We start from the raw sequence: 23,527 nt of genomic DNA on the forward strand, positions 1-23,527 counted from the left end.
CGTTAGCTTGTTTTATGCTAACGTAGCAACAGCTCATAACTTCCGCTGGGTGCTGCTCACAACATTAGCATGCTGCAGTCAATCACTACTCTGTTAAAATATAGCGTTGACTTTTTAATTAATAATTTCACGTCATGGGTGTGTCACCTTGTTAGTTTAAAATACTGCTTGTACACTGACTGTATGGAGGTAAGTGTACGCTCGCGCGCGCGCGCACACACACGTGCATGTCTGTTAGTGTTGCATGGCTGCATGTGTTGCTGCATGTGTTAGTACACTGTGTTAGCAGCCTCTGTTGCTTTCAGTTTTTTACTGTGTAAAACAGCGCCATAATCAACGTCGTTCATGCTGAGGACCTGACCCGGAAGCTACACGACCTGTTTTACAGAATATGGAAGTTGTTTGAGCATAATGGCATAACCCATATTGAAGATGGCATTGAGAATTCTCACGATGTCATGACCACAGATTTCAGGACTACTAAAATGACATTCCTAATATGGTATGATGTCAACAAAAGCCAAAGATCACATTTATTAATTATACGGAATCAAACAAACTTTGTTTTTCTATATTATAGACTATGAACATTTCTATTGTTTTTCAACCTCTTGATGTTGTTTATCATTGTACTTTTGGGTCTAAGATAAATACAGTCTCCCACTTTGTCAATCTTGTGTACAGGATCCTAACATCACTATCTTTTTATTTATTAATCCATTTCTCACAAATCTCCTTTATGCCCTTCTTATACATACACAGTAATCAATCATCAGAATGACTTCCCAGGGTCTATGCACCTAGTCCTCCAGTCCACAAGAATGTCCTATTGTTTTTACTATAATTGTTTTATCTAATTTGATTTTTACTGTTCAATATTCAATTACTTTTCACTACAACTTGATGGCTCTTAATTGCTCTTGATTGTTCTGTTGTCAGTGCCTTATCACTCCAGTACCAATTTATATTATATACCAATTTTTTTGTGCTTTCTTTGTTGTAACAGGGAACCACTGAAAACGAGGGCTTGCCCTCAATGTTTTCCCGGATTTACATAAAGACAAAAGCTTTATCTGTTATACTTAATTAAGATCAACGTGTCAACAATGACTGTTGACAAATGTCATTCTTACTTACAAAGATTGTGTACATTAGCAAATGGGTGCCATAATATCATTCTTATATTACTAAAAAGTGTATCAGATAGAAGCAAAATCTTATTAGCAGATGTTTTACAGTAACCAGGTTATTGCAGTGGGCATTAAAATATGTTCATAGATTTCCTACTTCAGCCTGACTTCTCCTCATACCTACCTCAATTTCTTGTGTTCATGTAAACTTTGCAAGGTTTATAACCACTGCAAATACTGAAAACCCGTATTAAGCTACTTTACAATCTAATTAAGCATAATTGGTGCACCATTCTGGAGTATATTACCTCAGCTGAAGTAATTGCATGTGATCACCAGTGTGTAAGAACAGTCACAGTGGTGGATGGTCCACTTTCTGTTTACCAGAGCGAGCAGGGTCGAGGTCTCTTTGGGGTGAAGGCTTAGGTTACGTTTGCAAAAGGGCCTTCAAGCTCCTCCGCAAATAAGAGTTGGAGATCAAACATCAAAGCTGGTCCTGGGTGTAAAGGCTGGGGTGCTGTGTTAGGTTTGGAGTGGGTGGGTTGTGTGTGTTTGTGTGTGGGGGGTGGGGGGGGGGCACTGACAGGTCTGGAGAACAGATAATGGAGCAGGAAACCCCTCTACATCTCATCCCCTTGTGCTCTCTCTCAAATCTCAAGATAACCCTGGTCCCTTAACACTAAATCCTAACCTCTGTGACATTGGCACGGCTGGACAAGTCTACCATCTGACCCCACTTAGTCACATGCTGGACCCTTCCCTCGTGATAATCCTCTCAGTCAAGTGACAAAGGGTCAGCTGAGTAAGCTGAAAAGTAATGCAGGAATGAGTGTGTGGAAAGGTCGGCGGTGAGCTTAATCAAAGCTGCACAGCGTAAAGTATGTTCTGAGGAACATTTTTGCACTCAAGTGGGCCAGTGACCTCCACAGCATTATGAAGTGCCTGGTGAGCACTTTTCTTTGTCTCCTCTGCTGTGAAAGGATTTAGAAGGAGAGACAAAGCTGACTGTGATCTTTGATTTCCCTGTTTTTCCCTTTATGTTGCCTCTTAACTTCACGTCTCTCTGCAAAAGAAAGAACTTAATCTCTGTAACTCTGCTTGCCTGGCTGTCTGCCTGAGCTCTTCTGCAACTGCTCATAAACATGGCTCCTGAATTATTTATAGGAAATAAAACAGAACACTGAGATTGAGTTTAGCTGTCAGAAGTTACAGTCCTGAGAACAGAGTTACTTGACCCTGGATATGTCTTGGTAACCAGGACACTTGAGGAGCTGGAGACAACAAAGAATTTCTCCTAGCATAAGGGAGCTATACTGTTCAATGAGACACTAGCGCCCCTCACAGGAAACAAAAGCTACTACTGCCAAAAAAAAAAAAAAAGGGAAAAAAAAACGAACTTCTTGGTTGCAGTGCCAGGTTTTGGCCAACCTGTCTCTCTAGGGATAAAAAGTTTACTGGAACTTTCTGTGTTTTCTGTTACAGGCGGCTCAAGGGATAAGGAGAAAAGTTTACTGGAAAATAACTGTGATTCTGAAACTTTCACGGTGAGTTTGTGAGGGGAAAGCCTGAAAAAACTAATGTTCTTTCTTTTATTGGATTTTAACAGTGAGATATGTGTGAGAAAGTGTATGAAATCAAATCCAAAAAAACGCCTGCTATATCTAAGGGAAACAGTATCCCAAGTGAGAACTGTTCGTTACAAATTTAGTATCCAATAGTACAGTGTGTGATGTTTGACTGGCATATCTACTGGCCACTGGTCAGATTGTTGAGAGGGGGGGGGGTGCGACAAGGAGATAGAGAGTAAAGTAAGAAAGCTAAACAGAGAGGGAGAGGCTAACAGCTAAGAGGCTAAAACAGAGAGTTTGACCAAGTTACAGAGGCAACAGACTGCAGAGACTCGGCCAACAAGAGAAGACACTGTCCTGATCCTCCTTACTCTGCGGCCATGTCTGACTGTGAGGGGCTACAAATGGGTAAGACAAAACAGAGTCTGCATGACTCGGAAAGTGTGCATGCGACCATGTTCAAAAGAGATATATGAGGTGCATATGTTTGCATGCGTGTCTGTAAATTGTTTGGATTTCTAAGTCTGCATATGTGTGTGTGTGTGTGTGTGTGTGTGTTTTCTGTCACTGTGTGTATGTTTGAGGGCGGGGGTCTTTCTCAGCCCATCCTGTTTTAGTCTAAGCCCTCCACTGGGACAGCTCACCCAGCAAGCATTCAGCCCCAAAGAGGAGCCGGTTCAGTTTGGGCCCTTATATGGAAACTTGGAGCGATTTCCTTCAGGTTTCATCAAAATAATGCAGAATGACTTTGCAGAAGTTTTAATCAGGGATATGTAGAGAATGAAAGAGAAGAGATAGACAGTAGAGAGAGAAGACCAGGCCGGGTGGAGGAACAAAGTTCCTTGCAAGTCTGGCATCTTCTCTCTCCTGCTGTTCCTGTGAGAAAGATCTGTGGACACAACAGTGCTGCGTGTGACCTGGCTGTTCCAGGTCTACGAAGTCAAATGCTACACAGGTGTGTTGTGTGTACGTGCAGGTGTCTGAGTGTGCATGTCTGAGTGCCCGTATATGTGTGTGTTTGTGGGAGCAAAGCATTAAGTGAAGGGTCATTTCCCTCAAGTGCAGCCAAGCTGACAGAGGAGCTGAGGCATTACTACCACCCAGCTGACAGAGTAACAGAAACAATCAGTTATAAATAGAAACCTTCCCCTTGTCTTGTTCTTTCACTCACTCACTCACTCGTGTTTCATTCTCTTACCCCCTTTCCCTCCACCTCCTCCTCCTCTTTATCTTCCCTCCATGTCCTTTTATCCCCTCTTTTTCCTGTTTCCTCTCTGGCTCAATCCATGCATGGTTCCCTCTTCAGTGTAATTGAACATCACTGAGCGGTATGAGAACTGTTTGATGTTGTCAGTTACATAAACCGCAGCCTTGGCGACAACCACCGAGTTTGTGGTAATTGCATTAGATAGGCAGCTGACCACTGTCTGACCACACCTCCATTATCGCATCATATCATTCCCCAATGCATTTGCCAGGAAATGGCATCAAATTTGATAAGCTGAATCACTGTGATTCTTTGACTGACACACTGAAACATCCTCAAGTCACCTCCTGGCCTTATTTGCTCCATCAGCTGATAAGACAAACTTATCAACCACTCAAACCCAATATTACTAAATATTATTAAAATGCCCCCCTTATGTAGCTTTATAGTGACAGGTTGAAAGTATTTTTTACACACAAGTGATAATATTTTTAGTTTATGTTTTGTGTCTGCTTGTTTAGTAAAAAATTCAAAGGAAAGGTGTCAATTTTATGCTGCGCAAATTTATGCCTTGTGCAATATTTTCAATGAGAGGAAGCCTTATTACTTCTATTCAAGCATTTGGTATATTTGGAAACCTTGAGATCTTAACGAGAATTTAAAGGGGAACTCCACTCCCCACTTCTTTTAATCTGAGTCCAGCCCAGCAATGTTACAGCAGCGCAACGGATCTGTGGCATTGAAGAGGTTAACAAGAGGTTTATATGCTGAGCCCAATCAACTGAACAAAACAGCACTTGTAGAAATAAACAGTTTGGAAATGTGGCCTAGTAGCTATAGTCAGGGAAGTTTTTAGCTTTAGTTTCAGTGGTTTCATTGAGCAATACACAAAAACACATTTCAGCCCAAACTGTTGTCGACACCCTGTATACGGTTGTCAAAGAATGTCTAAGTGCAAATAATGTACTGATGTTTTAGAAGTTATTTTATCTTAATGGGTTATTTTCAGATTGTTACTGCTTTGTAATTGTAGGATCTATGATTAAATAAATATGCGGAATTACCAAATATAACTAGGTCCTGATAGTCAGGGTGGGTTAGACTTTATTGTGTAAGTTCCAGAGTGGACTTTTATTTTGATATACACACAGCACTGACATGGAGAGGACAAAATACACTGTTGCAGTTCGACAAATGTCCTGCAGGTGACAGTATTAGTATATTTTATGGATGCTGGTACTGATTACTGAGTGAAGGAAAAGCAGAATGTCATAAAAGTGGGAAGTTAAATTGGGGGAAAAAAATGGGCCGGTGATACAAAAGGAGATAAGGTGTAAAGCGAAGAAAATTAGATTTGACAAAAGAGAGTGGGTGAGTGGGAAATGAGAAGGAGACATGGACAGATAGGGAGGATGAAGGGGCGAGTGGTGAGGCGGTGGCTGTCTCCAAGCAGATCAGTTTGGTGAAAAATGAAAAGCAGCACTGGCTGCTGTGTGTCTCATATAACTGAGACTTATTGGGGCATCAGTGGAATCTGACAAGTCTTTATGTGACAGAAAAACCATCAGCATCCAGTTTCCATCGCCTGCGATACAGATGCTGTGCAATGAGACGTGTGTGCATGTGTGCGTGTGTGCATGTGTGCGTGTGTGCGTGGGCATGCTGGAGTGAGCGTGCTCAAAAATGCAGATGAGAGATGAAGACAGTGTCATGGCCCGCTGACGTCAGCACTCCATCTGTGCCCCGGATATGAGGACAAGTAGCTTCGCTGATGTCAAACCTATTTCTCTTGCTAACAAACTGGCTGAAAATGGGTCATTTGTCACACAGGTTTCAGCACAGAGAGTTTTTTTCTGTGTGTGTACGTTTTAGGCGTTAAGAGAGGAGCGTTACTGCCACAACATATGCATTAGAGTCAACTCTGCAGCAGCAGACGGCAGATTTCCTCAGCAGAGTTTATTTTAGGCTGTATCGATTGAAGGTCTGAGTTGCTTTGACTTTGAAAGGAGCAGGAGAGGAGAGACCGGCACGTGCGAGAGGGAAAATCATTTGATGTAGGAAAAATGAACTAAAGATAAAAAGAATAACATGAAATGGAAAGCTTATCAATGTAATAGACAAAAGAGAATTTATAGTGTAAAGCTGTGGGCGGTGGTGCATGAAAAGTGAGTAAAAGATAACACTGTGTGCAGATGGGGAATGTGTTTTCACCCTTGGCCATGTCAGTTTTGGGTGTGTTCACAACACATATATGTTGCATGTTGCTTCCACAGAGAGAAAGAGAAGAGCCAGAGTTCTTGGTTGTTCAGGAAACGGGGGGGAAGGGTGTACATGGATGTTTCAGCGGCCAAGTCAAATGTGATTAATGTTGTGGACGCTTGAGAGAACACACAGCACACTCTGCGATGCACAGTTAGTGTGTGTGTGTCTGTATTACACACCACAGCACTCTTGGATTTTCAAAGTGTAGATCACCGTCCTTTAGATGAATGGATCATTTTCAGAGTCGTAGGAGGTAGGAGGTTGACGAATTACAACGTATTGTACTGACCTGCAAGGTGCCGTTTGCTGCTTTTTAGTGGTCATACTCAACAACCAGTCACATTTGGAAGATTCCCATAGACTGCAGTCCACTGAATTAAACCAATCCTGGTCTACTTCTGTTTCCAAGTTATGCCTCATTAACATATAGATTAGAACTCAGTGTGGTTTATAACCCTTCTCCCCCACTTCTATGGCATCATTAGTGTGAAGGCGAGGAGGTCAGGCAGGGAGGAAAGAAGGCTAGGAAGAGGTACCAAAGGTTGACACAGAAGCATTGAAGGCTCAAGTAATATTCACAATATGATTTGGTACGGTGTCATGATGTTATGAATGTCATACTTTTTGTTCAGAACGATACTCTCTGTGCGACCATCTGCTTGTCAGTCCCCTCAGAGTGTCTGCCTGTGTGCTCACTGAAAATCTAATCCTGTTCTCTGCACATGCACAATATCAATTTTGCATGTCTGCCCACTCTCTCCTGGAAGATGGAGCCCTCCTTTTTCACTTTGTTCCCCTTTCTTCCTCTTTAAGGAAGGATTTAAAGGAGTTTTTCCTAAGCTGAATTGAGGGTCTAAATATAGAGGATGTTATATGCTGCACAGATTTTGAAGCCCTTTGAGGCAGATGTATGATTTTGGAGTACATGAATAAAAGTGACTTGACTTGACTCTAGACAGAGACTCAATGAGGGACCTAATGTGCAATCTCAGCAGAGACAGGGGTATTGTTATGGTCAATAAAAGATAAAACTTTAATCTCTGAAGCGTATTGTATGGCTGAAGAGCTGCTTGAAATAAGAGAGTTGGTTGTGGAAGAATCTTCTCTTCACATTGGGTCATATATTGTATACAAACCACTGGGGCTGAGCTTCAGTTTACATTTGGATTAAGGGTTCACCTTTTTAGGAGTTCTGCATTAGGTAGAGAATTCACTGAAACTTTTTTCACTTTGAGACTGTTAGCCAGATTTACTTTTTGAACTGCAGCTTCTCACATAAGCTTTATTTCACACTGTGTTCATTGTCCATGATTCTCAGCCAGTGGTGAAATAGGCTACATTTGCTCCTGTAGCCTGCTGTACTTAAGTTCACATTTTTGGGCTACTTGTACTTTACTTGAATAATTACATTTTATACTGAGTAGTAACATAGTACTTTTACTCCACTTCATCTGTGTGACAGCTACCCACAAAAATAACATTTTACACACAAACTCAATGATGACCTCATAAAATATGATGCATGCAATTTGCCAGCAGTATACACAGAAGCTATATAATTAACTCCAACTTCACCAACTACACTGAAATATACATACCGACAACACATACAGTAATATAATATATAACAATATAACACCCCGAGTTGCCATTTTTCTGCACAATGAATACTTTTACTTTTGATATTAGTAAGTAATTTTTTGCTATTTATACTGAAATAAAGGACCTGAATAACTCCACCACTTTACTGAACTTCAGCATGTCAGTAGAATTTTACACTTCTCTACTCGCTCTACTGAAGACACAGGATGGGGGTTGGGTGTTTGGGGTTCTTACAGTTATTGTAAGTGGCTATGATGACATAGCTGCCAATGAGAGTCACTCAATGCTGGGAGTCAATATTGGACTGTTTAAAATGTGCAGTAAAGTAAAGCCTTAAAATTAAGAGGTATAATTTGTCATACAACAAATTGTAAAATTCTGTTCGGTTTACCACAGACCTTATGTTGTGCATAAATCAAAAACTCTGTGGGGAATAAAAAAATTGCCAATCTGCCGAGTTAAGCTGTGGCTTAAAAACTGCTGAGTCACTTTATGGTTTTAAAGCTTCAAATTTTAACACACTAAATGTAAAACTCAACTGAAAGTTAGATGATACTAAGTTTTAACGTTGTACAATCCAGATAGGGTGTCACCAATTAACCTGTGCTATAAGGAGAGCAGACTATGTTTACCCTGTGATTGGCAGGGTCATATATACCACTACACAGGGAAGAGGAGCTGGAGCAGGAGCTGTAACGCTGCTCTACAGCCTCAGGATTAGGAGCTATTTACAGACCGAAAGCAGATTCTCCTCTTCTACGCTTGCGTGCCTTTACTGTCCCTCTCCCATAAAGTCTGTCTCTGACGCAGCATCCATAGAGACTTAACAGGGGACAGGATTTGTTGTTTCATGCCTGAGCCACCAAACACTTTCACTATCATTCACCTTTAATCCAGTAAGCGTCGTCTTTTTTATCTTACAGTGACTGTAGCTGCAGCACCACGTCAGGGCCTGTATTTACTGTTTCATTTTAACTCTTTAAGTACTGATTAAGCATTAATCAGATGAATTTTACAGATACAGTAAAGGTCAGTATTGCTCTTAAAACCTAAAAAATATGGTTTAATTTAATCATTAAATTAGCTGTACTGTGACATTTGCAAAATGCAGTACATTCCCACGACTCCCTCTTTCTCTAAAACTCTTAAATGTGGGTAAATGTGGGCCTTTGTAGATATTACAGAGTCTGGCAGTGGATTTCTACATGCATAATGCTATTAGAGACCATGTCCAAAAGACTGCACTAAAAACACAAGTGGTGACCCAGTTTTCCTGAATGATAACATCATTATTTGGCATTGCTGCCACTTGTGTGGCCCACACCAGTGCAGGGCAGTGTGTAGCGGCCATTTACTTTTATCTTGTGGCCTTGTTTCTGTGCACTGATAATAAATCAAACGCACAAAAAATATGATAAACAATCTATGTTAGTCACCTGCTTCTGTTGGAAACGTCTGCTGAAATATTCAGTTTTAAAAATAAGACTTTGGTGCAGCAGATGGCTCAGTAAAGTATTGATACACATTTGCATACAATATGAATTTAATATTTGTAGCCATGCTTTGGCTCTATGGATGGTAGTATTGATCTGTTAGTCCACCACTTTGGTCCAGACTGAAATGTCAAACATTTATGATCCCCAGAAGATGAATCCTGATGATTTTATTGATTCTCTAGCTTTTCCTTTAGTGCCACCATGAGGTTGACATTTATGGTAATTGACAATTATTGTATGGATTGACGTTAACTTTGGTACATTCATGTACTCAGGATGAAATGAAATAACTGTGGTGTTCCCCTGAGTTTTCATCTAGAGCCATCATGATATCAGTAATTTGGTTTATAATTTAACACCTGCAAAACCAATGTTCAGATCAGTCTCAGCTGATGCCTGTCTAGTGCTAATCAGATAATGTTAGCATGCTAACACGCTAAACGAAGATGGCGAACATTGTAAACATTATACATGCTTAACACATTAGCATACTCATTATGAGAATGTTAGCATGCTAAAGTTAGCATTTAGCTCACTACTGTCCCTACAGCCTCATAACCACTAGCATGGTTGTAGACTCTTATTTAGTAATGATGAGCCACAGAGCATGTGTCATACTGTGGGTTTGAATTCAGAATTTATTTTACCGTGAGAGTCCTGCCTGATGCAGCCCCAAGTGCTTTTTTATTATGCAGAGCTGTAAATAAAACGTTATCACTCTGCTGGATTCTCCCCCCATTGAAACTAGGTCACATTTCCACCACATAATTCATGATGACAAAAAATTTCAACAAAGGCTATTCTTTATGGATTCAAGTCGATCATGCCCGGGTTAAACTAAACTATTTGTCTCTCTTTCACACACACAGCAGACAACGGCTTGTCAGTTTTCTTCTAATTAGTGTTGGGCTATAGTCAGACCTGGATCTTTACTTTCACTCAAGCTAATTATATCATGAAGGTACCGAAGTTCATAATTCAGAATCATAAAATGTGTTTTAATCTGGACTCTGACGTCAACACTGCTAAGTATTAAAAATGACAGGTTATTTTCTCCAGCAGGTGGGAAATAATGTGTTTTCAGCAGTCACTCAGCTGATTTACTCTGCCCTCTCACATTCAATCTGTGTCTCTGTTCCTCTATCTCTGCTCTCCCATCCAGAGAGTTATTAAAAAGTCTCAACCTGTCAGTCATGAACAGTATTACATCCTCTGCTTGTCTGGTCTCTGATACTGTTATGAGATGTCACACTGTCACACTTTGAGAGTTGATCTTGGTTTTATTGACCAAACCCTAAGGTAAGATTAGATACAAAAAGATAAAATGATAATGTTTCTTATAGTGAAATTTTAGTCAAGTAATGTAAATACTCATTGCAAATTAAAAAAATAGAGTAAGTTTATATGAATATACAATAGATAAAACATTGAAAATGTAGTGTTTTTCTTCTGTTTAGTGTCTACAAAAGAACGAGACTAGCATTTACACCACACTAGGAGCTTTGTGAGTCTGCACTCAGTCACAGCTCTGAGCTAAATGCTAACATTAGCATGATAACATGCTCAAAATAACACCGCTAAGATGCTCAGTAGGTGTCAAGTTTACTATTTTCACCATCTTAGTTAGCGCACTAGCATGCTAAATTTTTCTAATTGGCATTAAACACAAATGCAGAGGATGATAGAAATGTAATTAGTTTAGCAGGTATTTCAAAAGCCAAAGTAATGAACCAAATTTCAGGGCAGTTCTTCCAATAGCTGTCAAAAGTTTTCATTTAATACTACAAATGTCATCCTGCTGGTGGCACTGAGACAAAATCAGTGCATGACAGAAGTCATAAGGATTCATCCTCTGGAGACCTAGAAAAATTTCATGGTAGTCAATATAATAGCTTTTGAGATATTTCAGTCTGGACAGGTTATAGAGCTATACAGCGAGCATGGCTACAACAAGATTACTGGGTCTAAAATTAAAATCAGCCCTCCAGTCTTTCCCTGTTGCTCGCACTGGAAGACAATGAGTTGGCATTAATGACTAGACTGTTAATCTCATGAACTCTTTGTGAATGTTATCACCAGGGAAATAAATGAATAACACTTGTTTCATGGTGAGGGGTTTCTTTCTCTCTCTCTCTCTCTCTCTCTTTCCTGTTGGCTCATACTCTGCTTTGGCACAGGCTCATATTGGGCGACCTTTGCTACCTGCTACTACATTTGCATTTTAGATTTAACACATTCAATTCTCATTTTTCAAGTTCCCCTCAGTGAAAAATGAACAATCTTAATGTTATTTTTGAGTCTCTGGTGTGCCTTTACTCATTTCCCTTTTTTCATGATAAGGACAGTTAAGAAGCCCTTGATAAGCTTATTTGATAAAGTTGTCTACTGTGTAACTACCATATTGTAATGTTTAACCACACCTTCGCACAGAAGCCTAAAAACATTGCCATTAATGTGTGTATACAGTCGGACCTGCTTGACTGACTATAAAATATTGTATGTGTCCCTATAGGCCTTGTCCAGATTCAGTGTTTATATGAATCAGGTTGGACCGCAGGTTGGATTAATTTGGTGTAAAGCACAAAGCAGCCCAATAACCGGGACAGGCACACAGATGGTGGCTGGATCATACAGAGGATTGACCTTGTTTCCTCCTCCTCCTCAGCTCTGGATTTGATTGTGTATAATCCTGGCCCACTGACAGACTGACTGATCATCTGTGGATAAAACAATGTCAGCAGTTTCTGTCTGGAAAAAAAGAGAAAGAAATGAACAACCCACTCAGTTTGAGTACAACCTTGAAGTGCCTCCAAAAAACAAAAGCTGTAAAAACAGAGTCAGCAGGGCAGGTGAGAAAGCAAAGGAGGTCTGATGCCAAGTCTTGTTAAAGTGCTATCTGGCAAGACAGTTAGCCCCTGCCAGATGTTTTATGGTGAGATGGCTAACCACGTACTCGGACCCCGCAGGTTGTACAAAAATATCTGACTATTAGAGCGTTGTTTATGCGTGTGTGTCTTGTGCACCCTCTGGATTCACTGATGAGTGGTATGAATGGGGGGAACAATGGGGAGGTGTGGAGCGAGGAGGGGTGGAGCGGCAGCGGTTCCACCACCTGCCACCCGCTGGGTGGTAGGTGGGGTTTTTAGAGACCCATGGGGGGGGGGGGTTTTTGGAGGGAATATACCCCAGATTTAGCTGCCTCTTCTCGCGTGAGCATATGCACAGACAGGCAGACACACACAAAAACCAGACCTGTCCCTAATCTAGATCCCAAATCTGCACCCAGAATGAGCTTTACAGTAATCTGAGGCCCTTAGACAAAACACCACACTGACTGTCGTCTTCAGAACAAAACACAAAGGATGTTTACAGTGTGTGTTGCTTGTACTCTGGGCCTGGAGCAGCGTGAAATTCCTCTCTGTATCTGAATCAAAACACTGGATATGGTGGCCGTTTTGTGGTTTTATGGAACATCTGAGGTTTCATATAAATGCAAATACTTTGGTGCATTTTTACACGTTCCGGTTGTAAGAGTATGAACTCTAGATGCAGACAAAGACTGATGTGGACAAATGGTGTAAAGGTCAACACTTAATCTTACTTTATGAGCTTTTTGAAATTGTAATATCCCTGCGATCTCACAAAACAAGTGTTGCAGTGTGCAAATGCAACATTGACCTCCCAGTGCGTCACAATGAGCACCTTGTTTTCTCACATAATCCCGTGTGCTGCTGCTGAGCTCGGTAGATCTATTGCTGGCTTGATGTTATTGTGTAATAAGTGAAGCAGAGTGCTGTGTTTTCCTGAGGAGGGAGAGCGAGGGGCTGGAGCTGTGAGGTCAACAACACGGAGGCGACATTGAACCATAAACGGATCAAGGCTTTACTCATCTACCATTAAAAAGGTTGCTTTACTGCGCCCCTTTCATCCTCCTGTTAAAGGTCAAATCTAGCCGGGGTCCACGTTTGAACAAGAAAATGACTCTAGATATTCTGACAGATACCTGCACAGAAAGAGCATCATGCGGACAGATTATATCGCCTCTGCTGGGTTACTATAAAAACAGTGAGAGAAACAAATGTATCCTTTCACGGTCTCTCCCACTGCCGCCTTTAAAGCGTCCCAGCCTTTGTGTAATTTTTGTCGGCTCCGTCTTGTGATCTAAGAAGAAAGGCGGGAGCGTTTCCGACATGAATATAGGCCACAGACTCTGTCTTCTTTAGGCTTATTATTTTTCCCTGCAAGCTTGAATTATAAATAATGCAAAGAGCACCCCACCACCACCACCACCTCGCATGTATACACAAAACCCCCAGTCAGAATTAAGAAGCACTCAGTTTGCCCCTTTTATTCCATGGGATATCCCCCTTTCTCCGCTCACTAAACTCCCACCCTGTTCACTTTTTAATTTGAGCCTTCTTGCTATACCCCTCACCCTCCTCAAGCACTCTCTCTTTCTTTTTCTCCTCCATCCCCTCCCCCTCTATCCCATTTATTTCTCTCTTTCATCAATCCCCTATAGTCTCCCCTTCGTTCTCTCCCCCTCTTGTCCTTGTTTTAAGGATCCCTCGGTCTCTGTGCAGTCTGCACTGGGCCAGATAAGACAGACAGAGGACAGAATGATAATCATGTTTAGCCACAGTCGAGCTCCTCTGGCTGTATGCACCGAACGTTTGGTGGCAGCTGCAGGAAAGATGTGGCGCTAGTTTGTTATGGTTGTGTCCCCGTGTGACTCCATACCATTACATACGAAGGCCTGTGTGTGTGTGCTGTAGTATACAGTGGCAACTGCTCTCCTCTCCTCTCCTCTCCTCTCCTACCTCTCTCCTCCCTTCTTTCCTCCCCTCCTCACCTCTTCTCTTTTCATCCTTTCTCCCCTCCCCTTCTCTCTTCTGCTGTCCTCTCTTCTCTTTTCTCCTCTCATAACCTCTCCTCCTTCTTCTCTTCCCTTTTCTCCTCTCCTCACTTCTCCTCCTCTACCCATACCTTGTCCTCTCCTCTCTTTTCTCCTCTCCTCTCCCCTCTCCCTCTCTGCTCTCTTTTCATTCTCTCCTTTCTTCTTCCTTCCCTACTTTGTCTCCTCTCCTCATCTCTCATCCTCATCTTTTTTTCCTCTTCTCTCCTCCTTACCTTATCCATTCCTCTGCTCCCCTCTTCTTTCCTCTTCCTTCACCTTTCTCCTTTCCTTTTTTGTCCATTTCCTTTTCTCTGATTCTCTATCTTATCCTCACCTCTCCGTCTCTCATCTCTTCCTCTCTCCTGCCCCCCCCTCTCCTCCCTTTTCTTCTCCTCTCTTTTTCTCTCCTCCCTCTCTTCCCCTAATCTGTTCCTCTGCTCTCTCACCAACCAAAAGGAGGAGGATCCCTCTGACAGGCCCGGCCCCCCTGCGCTCTGACTCGTCCACGCTGTGTGACAGGGGAAGGCTGGGCTGTCCCGAGCATTATCTAAACACTCACCCACACACAGCCCCTGATACACACTCACACACAGACACACACTTACACACTCACACACACACACACAGAGTAACTGCCTATGCCAGAGCCTCCCTGTGCTCTCAGCTCAAGCCCTCTTAAAGCTGTTTTTCTACTGGAGATCAGTGAGAGCTAACGACACACAGCTGCCTCTGCTGAAGACAGAGGAAGGACAAGAGGAGAAGAGAGGGAGGGGAAAAGAGGGAGGAGAGGACAAGCTCGGGGGGAAAACAAAACCACCAGCAGCCTCTTAACTCCTCGTCTGTGTGTGTCTCCGGCGGTCCGGTGCAGTCATTCTTCAGCAGGGAGTGTTTTTCTTTCTGCTGTAGTTCACGACTTTTTCCTTTCCTTTCCTTTTTCTTTTCTTTTTTTTTTTTGGAGTCAGGGGGGGAAGGAATAAGTGGAGGAAAAGAAGAGGGGTTGGAGTTCACATGACATAATCGGAGTGAATGGGTTGCCATGGTAACTCACCCAGGGAGCCTGACCCGTGCAGAGTGAATGGAGGGAGCGCCTTGGACACCAAGTGAACGATAAACTAACGGAGGGGAGTCACCAGAGAGAGACCAGAGAGAGAGAGAGAGAGAGAGAGGGCGAAAGAGAGAGAGAGAGCGACAGAGGAGAGAGCGAAGGAGTGGTGGATAACAGAGGGAGCGCAGAGGAGCGGAGCAGAGGTTGAGAATGGAGGACGGGTTTTCCAGCTACAGCAGCTTGTATGACACCTCATCACTGCTACAGTTCTGCAACGGTAAAACTAACTAATCTGTCTCTCCACCCCCCCACCCACCCATCCCTCTCTTCCCCCCGCTGCCTGCATGTTGTTTCTCTGGACTTGACATGTCATCAGCTGACTGGCTCAACTTGACACCAAGCAGAGTTGTGTGTCGCGTTGTGTTAGTGTGTCTGTGTGTCTGTGTTGCAGGCATGAGCTATTTTGGCTCCAGCTCTCAGGGCTTTGGTGAAATGAGCTCAACCTTTATGCTGTTGTTCATGACTTTAACATTTTCCCTCACTGTTTAAACCAGGCTGCTCTTTATCCAATGTAGAAGATTTGAATATTTAAGGTAAAGCCTTTATTCCAGAGGACAGAAAAAAACACCCTGTAGCCAAAAAGGAAGTTTCTGGAATCAGTGCCAGAATAATGTCAACAGAGCATGACAGCCAGAAGAAGGAGGGAGGATGAGGAGCAATCCTTTTCTCACAGTGCTGCCCTGATTACTCTGGCTCTGCTTGATGTGAGGAAGGGATATGTTATGAATATATTTCTCCCGCGTTGGTTGATTGCGATCAGTTGGCTGAACGAGACTAAAGAAGAATGACAGAACAGCGCACTGTATTGCTCATGTTCTGCGCGGTATCCTAATGTAATATGTTTGCTGGCAGGGGGGAGACACCATACTTCAGGCTGCTAATGTTATGGGTGGGAGACGGTGACTCAGGGAAGAGGGGAAGCAGCATGACACATCAGAATGACATCAGTTTAGGACTTATGTCCAAGATGCTCAAGTTTCCTCTTAAAAAAAGCAAATCTTTATGTATGATTCACTACTTTAAATTAAAAACTCAGACTTAACTACAATTTCAAAAAGGTCCCACCTTGATAATATTCTGCATTAACACATTCTTGTTTCCCAGTTCAACACGTCCTGGACATTTTCTTTGAAAGAATGTATTGTTTTGAACTGAATGTTGCCCAGTTGAGTGCTGGCATGCTGACAGTTAGTGAGCCCGCCAAACAAAGGGGATTATCTCCTACACAATAACCTGTGTCCCTAACAGAGATTACTGTGGCAGAGGGAGTTTAAACCAGGTCGTAGTTGAGCTCCGCTCAACCAGTTAACTAAAGAGAAAATGAAATGTGTATCATGCGCAGGGTGGAACTCCCCTAAAAGAGTCTGCTCCTGTCCGCCTCAGTTTGCCATCTGCATTGTGTTTATTGTACATTTAGGATTTTTCATTGTGTAGGTATAGCAGTCGCAGTGACTGTGTGGTGCTGGTTAGTGAGAGTAAACTGTCATTGTTAAAGCATAGAGTAACGTAATTGCCATTGGTGGATAATGAAAAAATCAATATTATTTACTGTGCTGTGTAAGCACTCTGCTAGTGCTTGATGGGATGGCAGTGGTATTATTCTCTAACAGCGCAAATCATGCATGTGGAATTGCACAGAGGTATCTCCTGCCATGGATACATGGGTACTTCTTCTACTTTCATGAATCACTGATGTGAGGAATCCAGTTAAAAGCTTTTTATCCCTCATGGATTTCTCTCATTAAATTTATAGCAGCCACAAAGGAGGAGATGCAGACGAAGGGAAACAGATGAGTTAGAGAAGCTTGTAGTTGAGATATAGATCATATAAAGATGAATGACGTCTATAAAGAAAAGAGGTTTTTCTGCACAGCTTCCCTTGGTGCATGAAGTCCATAAATGACAAATTAGAAATGGTACATCTGCTTCATTTTTGATGGTACGCAGCGTAAGGAAACAGGAATAAGTAACAAAGGTGAGGCATCAGATTGAATCCATTCCATGGTTTTCATGTTAGAAAAAATAGTTGCTGATTTCTGATAACCCAAAATAACTGAGGGAAGAGAAAGGTGTGTATGCGCCTTTGTGATGAGCAACGTGCTGACGGTGCCAATGATAACACCTGAGGTGGGTCGGTCGGATTGACCTGAAAAACAGGTGTAGAGGTGGCTGTACAGTAATAGAGGCGCTACGGCTTCCTCTGAGGAAATGACTGACCTTTAAAACTCTTGCTAATTATAGTGTCGTTGCAGGTACAGCTTTTTCAGCATTTACTGTATGTGTTGCCCCCCAGGCTCAGTGGTTTGATGACAGGTGACGGGAGCTTGCTGTCAAAGCAGTGAAATATGGCGAGGGAGATTTAGGCTCTTTTTCAAATTTGGTCTTGTCCTTTTTTCTTTTTTTTTTCCAAACAGAATCCAAGCTACGCTTTGTCTACTTAGATTTATTTAACTCTTCTCTAAGATGTCTTTTTTATTTACTTTTTTAGGATGTCATGACTGTGAGCAGAGGGAGAGTCTGTGATTTGTCTGACACTGCAAGGTTGTTTGTAATCCCTTGCAATGTCATGTTTCCTCTCTGCGAGAAAGTGGATGAAATAAGACATGCTGCTCAGGGGCTGTTGCCAGGGATTTTCCAACCTCCAACCCTCTGCTTTCTCTCTCTTTCTCTTTCTTTCTTTCTTTACTTCACACACACACTCACACACATCCAACACAGACTTCACTTCACGGCAAGGGAGCTGTGCCTTGTTCCCTGTTCCAACAGACTACTTAATTGGGTGAGCCTAGTGTGTGTGTATGTGTGTGTGTCTGTGTATGTGTGTGTTTGTGTGTGTGTGGCTGATGTGTGTATGTCAGTGGGAGTGTGCTCACACATGCGCAGGACCAGTGTGTATGCGTGTGTTTGTATGTGTGTTGGGCCTGTAGGCCAGAGTGACTTCATACTCCTCTGCTGCTGTCGTCCAGCTGAACCCAGATCCACTCAAAGCAAAAGTCAATGATGTCATTCATTCCCTCTCTCAGCCCGTGTGTTGTGGAGCATCCAACCAGACTAATGTTCAGAGACTAGGTCAGCTAAACTGCAGAAACCTGCGCGGGGCTGCAATGCTTTGTCCTCAGGAGGTCGGGGCTAGCTCAGGCTAACTGAAAATTAGCCCCATTACACACTAGGACACACACAGTGATTACAGCTGATGAGGGAAGTGAATCCTGGAGAGAAGCTTTTTCACATTTGGAATCAGCTGGGTCTGGAGGAGAGGACAGATTTGATTGAATTACTTTGTGTTGTGCAGCTGGTAATAAGATTGCTCTTGTTTTTATAGAATTTACTGAAGTCATGATATCAGATTGGCAGTGTTGTTTCCATTTTAAGGAGAAGAAAGTGAGCATTTGATGTTATCATCACTTTAAAAGCTAATCCCAGGGCTTTTGCCTGTTTTTTCTGTCTAAACTTTGCCAGACCAGTTTCCAAAGCCATTTGAAAATTAACTTACAAAAGAATTGCAACTTTTCTTTCTACATTTTCCTGTCTGCTTATTGTTCATCCTCCACCTTTGAATTTGTATTACAACAGTAATGCTTTTAGGATGTTGAATTTCAGTTGGCAGATGTTGGAGTGTCCCTGAATGCACCTCCCAAAAGTTTTAGGCCTCCCTTCGCAAATATTTTATCGAAGGAATTTCACGAATTGTTCACTTTTATGGATTGTTGTGCATTTTTAATAATCTATCAATTAATTACTTGATTAATCGATACATTTGTTTAGTTTATAAATGTCAGAAAGTAGAGAAAACTACCCATCAACGTTTCCCAAACTCTGAGGTGGCTTGTTTTTTCGGACTTCATGTGCTAAATCCAAACAAATGATAGAAAACAATGATAGAAATTAGATGCTTGAGGTCGTGGAAGGAGTGAATGTTTGGCAGTTCTGCTTGATAAATAAACAATGAATCAATCCTGATTATCGACGTTGTTGCAGATTAAATTTCTGTCAGTCGACATCGTTTCAGCTCCGATCTCACTCAAGATTACCCAAGTTTTCAAGTGGGTTCAAATTTTTTCAAGTCAATCTCAAAACAGTTCTGACATGCCCATACAGAATGTATTTGTCTCTCTTCTCCGTCATCCATCATTTACATTGAAAGTGCTTTAAGAAGGGATCTCTGTGGCCAGTAGGAACAATTACAGCATCCACTAACACATAGCATGTGCATTTGGGTATGTGAGTATTGTTTTTAAGGTAGACTTAAAAAAATAAATGTGAACCTAGCCATGAAAATCTCTGAAGGTTTTCACACAGAAAAGAATGGAAGAATAGAAGGTAGAAAATTAGTTGAAACACGCTTAAAAGGCTCTGCTTTGAACAATAATTGGCAGTCATGTTGAGCTTGGGAGATGTGTAGCTAAGACTTGCACAGCCATTAGAGCAAAAACATGAGTGAATGTGATTCCTTGTTCATTAGCTCCTGATGCACCAAAAGCTCCTGATGTGTTAATAAGTAAATCTGTTAATAAGTAAATCTGTTAATAAGTAAATCCGGCTCACTTACAGCACTTTAACACTGATGATCACCCACTCATGTTCATCTCACAGTGCCCGGCCTCCCCATCAAATCCATTCTCCTGCGTTCGCTCGTGTGATTCCTTCATTTACCTTTTTGAGATAATGATGTCTGCTCAGATTTGGATCAAACGTCCCTTTATCTTCCTGCTCCACACTCGTGCTGTGCAGCCACGGGCACAGTGACACTGCCCTCACCCCACCAGCAACCGCACCGTGCCACCAAAACATGCCAGCAAGATCTCAGAGGGGGCAGGGTGAAGAGGGAAACGGTGGTAGATGGAGGACAGGAGCAAAAAAAAAAAAATTTTAATTTGAAAACCAAATGTTGACTTAATCAGAAAATCTTTCCCACCAAAAAGTAGAGACAGAGAGAAGACGGCGTGCAGATGGATGGGACGGACACGTGGGGCGTAGAGGGAAATTAATAAAGACGGAGGCTCGTTTGATGTTTGTTGGAGGTGTTTTGATTCACAGTAGAGGTGACAAGACTCCATCCAGTCTCTGCCCCATTCTTGGCTGTGCATCTGTAGGTATCTCCATCCCAACCCTGATTGATGATGGCACGTGTAGAGGGATTAGGATTAAAGTCTCGCTCGCGTAACCAACCGCAGTAGCCAAGAAAGGATGACAGGGAGTGGGAGGAGGAGGAGGAGGAGGAGGAGGAGGGTTCACTGACTTTTGTTTTCCTATATCTAGAAGCTGTACTGAAACACTAGTTCAAATAGTGATGATCAAACCTTTGTTTTGGTCCAATTTTGCCTCAAACAGTGAGAAGTATTTTTGTGTTATGCCCCTCTGTGGAGGGCTTTCCCAGCTTGAAAATGTACTGAAAATATCTACTCCATGACCTTATTTCCTCCTATTAAGCCACATCTCACTTTCTTCATTCTTCTTTTTCTCTGACTCTCTGGCCTTATCCATCAATGCCTCATAAAGACGAGCTGCCCTGCACTCTGATATGTCCACCCCTCATGTAAAACTGCGCAAAAAAATGTCAATGGTGAAACAGTTAGGGAGGGGGATATCAAGAAATGGTGTGTGTCTCTGCCCATATTCATCTGTAACTGTAACATGTGTCAGAGCAGCAGTATGATACATATTGATCTGAATGGGATAACTCATCCACTGCTGCTGCTTCACTTAAAGGCTCACATTGATTTCCTTTAGCTGTGTCAGAGTGAGCACACACCTCTCTCTCAGTTCTTTTCATCTTCCTCAGCGTCGCTGGATTTCTTCATCGTCTAAAACTCAGACTCTTTCTGTCCTTCACCTTGCTTTACTTTCCCTCTGTCTCAAGCCTTTTCTGTTACATTTTCTCTCTCCTTCTCTCCCGGGCTTTGTTTGATCTCGAGTGAATGCCCCAAGTGGATCTCAGAGTGCTTTTTCTGCTTTCAGTTTTTTTAATTTTTAATTTCTTTTTTTTTATCTCCAGATATTTTGAGCAGGGCGGTTTGAGCTTCTCAAGTCACGAGTCATGCTGCCCCCCCATCCCCCCTTCTCCCCCCCACTCCTTATCTCCCTCACTTTTTCCCCCTGCTCTCCTGATAAGGCTTTCGCCCCGCACTTTCGCTTTCATTATGCAGAATAGTGAGCCATTAACTGCGAACATTTGCACAGAGTGACAGTGTGTGCTGATCAGACATGTACATGCTACAGCTGTATTAAGTGTCTGCAGCGGGCTACGGAGGCTGCCTCTCCTGCTCTGTGGTGCGTCGTCTAAAGCGGCAGATTGTGCTGCAGGAGAGTCAAGCTGTGTGTGTTTGAGTTCGGTCCGAGCCAGCAGATCTGTGGCTCCCTCGTTGCCAGCTGAGAAGCGATGCCACCTACGTCACCACAAGAGTCTGGTGTCCATGTGGTGCCAGGCTCGACCCTGACATCCTGCTCTCCCCCTAATGAATTTTTCTACTGGGCATTTCTGAGACGATAAGACTGTATCTGTGTCGTGCAGTGTGTTGTAGAGTATCATTTCTGACAACATGCAAGTGAAATTGAGTGAACATTTTAAACAATTTTCATCTTCATAATCTGCTTCCTTGACAAAATATGATTATATGTGCAATGTATTAGGGCTGCAACCAGCAAATATTTTCCTTATCAATTAATCTGCCTATTGTTTTCTCATCGAATCAATAAATTGTCTTGTGAAAAACAGTGCAAAACCTAAAGATATTCAACCAGAGAGTCAGTTTAGAAGCAGCTGTGGATGTATTTTTTGTACAAATGAAATGTAAAGTTGAGTCATGATTAGAGCTGAAATGACCAGTCGATTAATCGATTAGGCCGCGCTCACACACACACACACACGCACACACACATATACAAAAGCATACAGTCGATAAAATGTAATCCTAACATACACACAAAAAAAAGACCTGCTTTGAACTTGAACAGCACAGGGGTTTGTTGTGTGTTGTTTCACAAACACAGCCTGGAAAGTCCAGTTGGAGGAAGAGATTTATGTGTTTAAAGGCTTATTAAATGGCAAAACACAGCACAGTGGTGTTGTAAACAACTTTTACAACAGCAACTTATCTCTGGTCGCATTTTGTTGCACCAAAAGTTTAACCAGAATCAATTTTTCCAGAATATTTCCCAGTTCTCAGCCTCTTAATTGTGAGGGTTTGCTTGTTGTGTTTGTCGAAGTTTCTAGACATTTCATGCTAATTTTACACTCTTTTCTGACATTTTACAGACCAAACAATGAATGGATTAATTGAGAAAATAATTATCAGAGTAATCGATAATAAAAATAATCTTTAGTTGCAGCCCTAGTCATGACATTTGAGCTTTTTAAAAACAAAATGATGTCGCTTTTTCCCCTTCTTATAGCAAAATACAATATTGATATCACAATATATCAAATATGGTTTGTTTATCCATACTCCAGCACCAGTATCATGATATTTAAATGAGCCACTTTCTTTCTCTTCTCCAGACACATGATCTGGGAGATGGTTTGATCTCTGCACACTGTGTTTTGTTTTGCATTTTATTCAGGGGCAAGGTTAGGAGTCAGTGTGCTCATGGAAACAGAGTCTCAGTGAGCCAGCAGGCAGAGGATACCATTTGTTGTTGAACCGAGTATCTCTCTCTCTCTCTCTCTCTCTCTCTCTCTCTCCCTCCCTCTCCCTCACCCTGTCCTGCATGTCTTTTTCTCCACTAACACACATTCACACAGCCTCATGCCATGACCCACTAAAACAATCAGGCATGTAAAACTGGAGTGTGTGTGAGTTCCTGTGCTAAATATATACACTGACTCTGCGTGTGTATGTATGTGTGTGTAACTCATGCTTCTGGCAGTCAAACATGAAAGAGAGAGGCACCGTCAGGCTATGTGTGTCCATCTTCAAGTTCACTATATGTGTCTGTGTGTGTGTGTGTGTGTGTGTGTGTGTGTGTGTGTGCATACTATCACAAGGTCAGGAGAGGAAACACGCAGGCTGCATGAGTCTTTGAACTGGATGTCATGAATGCGTAAAAATACCATGAAAGAGCCAGAAACAGAATCTTGTGCTCCAGAGGAAAGTCGGATGCTTCCACTCTGCATGGTAACATTAAATGTGCTCAGCAGAGTGTTCAGTTCTACCTGCGGGGGAGGGTGACTAGTAATAAATCACACAAGTCAGCAGAATCCCAAAGAGATTTATTAAATTATTTACTAAATTATTTTTAGTCTTTGCTTGTTTCCTGATGC

At 42.2% G+C, this 23,527-nt stretch overlaps 1 protein-coding gene across 6 annotated transcripts in view; it reads left to right on the top strand.

The window, feature by feature from the left end:
* The first annotated feature begins 2,955 nt into the window (after window positions 1-2,955).
* The window catches only part of eml1 (EMAP like 1), a 52,650-nt gene continuing 32,078 nt past the window's right edge, over window positions 2,956-23,527 (top strand). For 3 of the 6 annotated variants that reach the window (XM_023393714.2, XM_023393715.2, XM_023393716.2), the window contains exon 1: window positions 14,741-15,484. In XM_023393714.2, the coding sequence (XP_023249482.1) occupies window positions 15,418-15,484 (67 nt within the window). In that variant the 5' untranslated portion in view covers window positions 14,741-15,417. Of the gene's footprint in view, window positions 3,107-14,740; window positions 15,485-23,527 lie in introns of those variants that run through there. The other 3 variants (XM_023393718.2, XM_023393719.2, XM_023393717.2) reach the window with 2 other exon arrangements.

This window comes from Seriola lalandi, unplaced genomic scaffold (assembly GCF_002814215.2).
Source record: "Seriola lalandi dorsalis isolate HSWRI2012SDOR001 ecotype SW California unplaced genomic scaffold, Sedor1 jcf7180002054942, whole genome shotgun sequence".
NCBI lineage: Eukaryota > Metazoa > Chordata > Actinopteri > Carangiformes > Carangidae > Seriola > Seriola lalandi.